At 43.7% G+C, this 4290-nt stretch overlaps 1 protein-coding gene across 1 annotated transcript in view; it reads right to left on the bottom strand.

The window, feature by feature from the left end:
• Positions 1 to 4290, bottom strand: part of KIAA2012 (KIAA2012 ortholog) — a 130047-nt gene that overhangs the window by 28465 nt on the left and 97292 nt on the right. Inside the window, 1 exon segment of the mRNA XM_011950003.1 lies at positions 1745 to 1817. Coding sequence (XP_011805393.1) covers positions 1745 to 1817 — 73 coding nt within the window.

Below are 4290 nucleotides of genomic sequence, written 5' to 3' on the forward strand. Positions count from 1 at the left end.
ATTCTCCTGCCTCAGCCTCCCGAGTAGCTGGGACTACAGGCGCCTGCCACTGTGCCTGGCTAACTTTTTGTATTTTTTAGTAGAGATGGGGTTTCACCGTGTTAGCCAGGATGGTCTCAATCTCCTGACCTTGTGATCCGCCTGCCTCGGCTTCCCAAAGTGGAAAGTTTTGTATTTAAAGCTAGAGCAATTTTTCAAAGCCACTGTGATTTGGAGGTTGCTGATTTGACCTCTCTCGTGGAAACTTGGATGAAGTAACTTGGATGAAGTGTTCTCACCAAGTCTGAGACTCATCATATTCTCACTGCAGGTGGCAACTGGTTCACTGCTTATAATTAACCATGAAGATCACGACTTAATTTAGAGTAGGAAAAAAGTCCTGGTAATTAGCCTTAAGACCTATGGGGAGAAAATTGATCCTCTTTTTTTTTTTTTTTTTTTGGGGACAGGGTCTGGTTCTTTTGCCGAGGCTGGAGCGCAGTGGCATGATCATAGCATAGCTCACAGCAGCCTCAAACTCCTGGGCTCCAGTGATCCTCCGGCCTCAGCCTCTGGAGTGATGGGACTACAGGCATGTGCCAGCATGCCCAGAAATTTTAAAAATTTTTTGTAGAGACAGGATCTTGCTGTGTTGCCTAGGCTGGTCTCAGACTCCTGACCTCAAGTGATCCTCCTGCCGTGGCCTCCCAAAGTGTTGGGATTACAGGCATGCGCCACTGTGTCTGGCTGAAAATTGATCCTTAAATAGTTAAAAAAAAATTCCTTGGCATTCCTTCCTCTTTTTTCTTCAAATACTTGAAATCCTTTCTGAACATTAGCGTTTATCATTCAGGACAGGAAAATGCCTTCTTTAATTTTCTGTGGTGATATTTCATTGCATTAAAGATGGTCTGAATAACCTTTATGCAACCCAGCTGGTGCCTGGTCTTCTGTCATGAGACAGGAAATCTGTTTTGACTGACTTGGTCATTGCTTAGGTTTGGCCATGTTCTGTGCTGCCTAAAACCTCCATCGCACTTGGCCAAGCCCTTGGAGCCCTGTCAGTGTTCACATTCTGCATGTGTGATTTATGATACGGCAGATCTGAAGACTGGAGCATGTTTCCCTGGCTAGTGTCACTCTGCCTTGCAAATGGAGGTGGTAAGAGCTCATGTGAACAGAAACCTGCTTAGAAGCTTAGCCAAACCCAGGATCAGGCTACCACAATATACTGTTGTCTGATATCCTCAAAACAACAAACTCTTGTCAATTTAGTATAAAAATAAATTACTTTTGATTGGATGCCAACTGAAGGACATGGTACAAGATATAAACAGAAAAAGATCAAGTTAAGGGTGAAATCCAAAATCTGTGGCTTTACGTATTTTTTTTTTTTTTTTTGAAATGGAGTTTTGCTCTTGTTGCCCAGGCTGGAGTGCAATGGCGTGACCTCAGCTCACTGAAACCTCCGCCTCCCAGATTCAAGTGATTCTCCTGCCTCAGCCTCCTAAGTAGCTGAGATTACAGGCATGTGCCATTGCGCTCAGCTAATTTTGTATTTTTAGTAGAGACAGGGTTTCACCATGTTGGTCAAGTTGGCCTCAAACTCCTGACCTCAGGTGATTCACCCTCCTTGGCCTCACAAAGTGCTGGGATTACAGTCATGAGCCACCGTACCTGGCCTCCCATTAACATCTTTAAAAGTGCAAAGTTTATCTGACAATTATGGTTATAAGATTATAAAGCCCCAACCAGTGGTCTCTACCTTGGCTGTCATGATGCGTTTCTCTGAGGGGTCTCCCCGCTTCTTCCTGAGAGTCCAGTGCATTTCCGCTTTCCTATTGGGTTAACACACACCAAAGAATACATTAGACACAATAAATGCAACACTTTAAACATGTCTGTGGTCCATGACCTTTGGTAAAAGGGAATCCAGTTTTCTTAGCGGTTTCTTCTCCTTCATCAACTTGTTTTTACTTAAGTCTCCAGGAAAGCTGCTACTAGCGTTAAACAGGCTTAAAGAGCCAAGCACGGCTGGGCATAATAATATGCACCTGTAGCCTCAGCTACTTGGGAGGCTGAGATGGGAGAATCATTTAAAGCAGGAGTTCCCAGGAGTTTGAGTCCAGCCTGGGCAACATAGCAAGACCCTGGACCCTGTCTCTTTAAAAAAAAAACAAAAAAACAAAACAAAAAAACCCCCAGGGCCTAGCAGGCTTGGTACCAGCAGTATTGAGCACTATTACCTTCCTGGTTGTACTTATTTTCATGGGGTCTTATCCCATTCATCTGTGCAGTGCTGAATGCCTAATGTATGCAGGAGTTTACTGGGGGAAGGGGAGAAGAATGTCATGACAGAGGCCAACTAGCAGAAGGAAGCAGGGCACCTCCAGGACTTGAGGGAGGACTGGTGTGACTAGAACAGAGACTGAGAGAACTGTGCAGGGTTGGGAGGAGTCAGACCCCTATGGCCTTGAGGGCCGGTTGAGGACTTTGGTCTTTATGTTGAGAACAAATGGAAACATTCAGGATTGAAAGCAGGGGAGCCAAAGGGTCAGACAGGCCTTTTGTGGCATCCTCAGGATTACCACAGATTTGGTTTCTTATCACATTTGATCCCTTCTTCCTTCTTTCCTTGAGTCATACAAGCTGCTTGCAATCCCTCCTCCCAGAAATCTCCATAACTGTGGTTACCAACCCTGGCTACACATTAGAATTATTTGAGAAGTTTTAGAAAATATGATTCCCAGGACCTAACTCCAAATAATAACAGTCAGATTCGCTGGAGCTGGGGCATTTTATGACTTCTAGGGTGAGTCTGATATGCAGCCAGGACTGATAATCATGCTGTTCTCTAGAGTGTTGGAAGAGCAGCTCCTTAGTGCCAAAGTAACATGGCAGGTAGAGTTGGTGACCCAAGTAAGCCCCGTGTGTCTGATGAGGCCAGATCTGGGCCTTTGTCACCTGGATCCCTGCTCGACCCACAGCTTCATCTTGGTGCTAGAGCTGAAATCTAGCAGGAAGGGTCCTGGAAGTCTCTCCGGGTTTACCCTCATTCTGTAGTGACAGTCACCTTTCCACTTTGTTATCAAAGTTGCATCCTGCTATGAGAAGAGACAACTAATTATCTGTTACTTTGGCACTCTCTTTAATTCCCCTCTGAGTTCCCTCACTTGGTGGCTTTTTACCTTGTGTGTTTGTTTCTCACTTGTTAGCTTAGTGTTTGTAGCTGATGATATATACTGACATAAAAAAGCTAACACAAGTAAATAATTTTCTTACTTTTGGGTTTCTTATTTTGGAGACAAAGTCAATTTGGCCTGGTACAGTAAAAAGAAAACTCATCCCTGAAAAATGGAAAGGAATAAGAGGCTAAGTTAGAAGACTAGAAAAGAGAAACTAAAAAAAAAAAAAAAAAATCCCTGGTTATAAAGTCTTTTAATCTAATAAGAAACTGTATTGAAAGGGAGAGTCAAGCTTCCTCTTTTGGAAGAATTTTAATGCCAAGAAGGATCAACCCTCAGAGTCAACAACACGCAGTCATGAGCCTTCAGGGGCAAGGAATATCTTCTCATTTCACAGAGTGGGAGAGGGAGACAGAAACTAAGGGATTTGGAAAAATATTTTCAGGTGAGTCTGTTAGAAAAAGAAATAGTCTTAATTTGAAACTCTGTCAATTCAATTGTATGTTGCTTAGAAAAGTGTCAAAAGAACTATCATTTTTTAGATATAAGAATACACATGTGGCCAGGCGCAGTGGCTCATGCCTGTAATCCCAGCACTTTGGGAGGCCGGGGCGGGCAGATCACGAGGTCAGGAGCTTGAGACCAGCCTGACCAACATGATCAAACCCTGTCTCTACTAAAAATACAAAATTTAGCCAGGCGTGGTGGCGGGCGCCTGTAATCCCAGCTACTCAGGAGGCTGAGGCAGGAGAATTGCTTGAACCCAGGAGGTGGAAGTTGCAGTTAGCTGAGATTGCACCACTACACTCCAGCCTAGGAGACAGAGCAAGACTTCGTCTTGAAAAGAAAAAAAGAATACACATGTGAAATAACTTCTATCTAAAGTCATTCATTCACTGCAACAGATTGGAAACAGCTTAAATGTCCCATCAATTGGGGACTAGTTAAATAAATTATTATTAGCTTATACAATGGAATATTATGCGACCATTAAAAAGCACAAGCATCTCTTTATGAATTAACATAGAACTGCAAGATGTAGTAAGTAAAAACAAGACTCTGGGCCAAGTGCGGCGGCTCACACCTATAATCCCAGCACTTTTGGAGGCCCAGGTGGGTGGATCAC

This window comes from Colobus angolensis, unplaced genomic scaffold (genome assembly GCF_000951035.1).
Source record: "Colobus angolensis palliatus isolate OR3802 unplaced genomic scaffold, Cang.pa_1.0 Scaffold30, whole genome shotgun sequence".
NCBI classification, from domain to species: Eukaryota; Metazoa; Chordata; class Mammalia; order Primates; family Cercopithecidae; genus Colobus; species Colobus angolensis.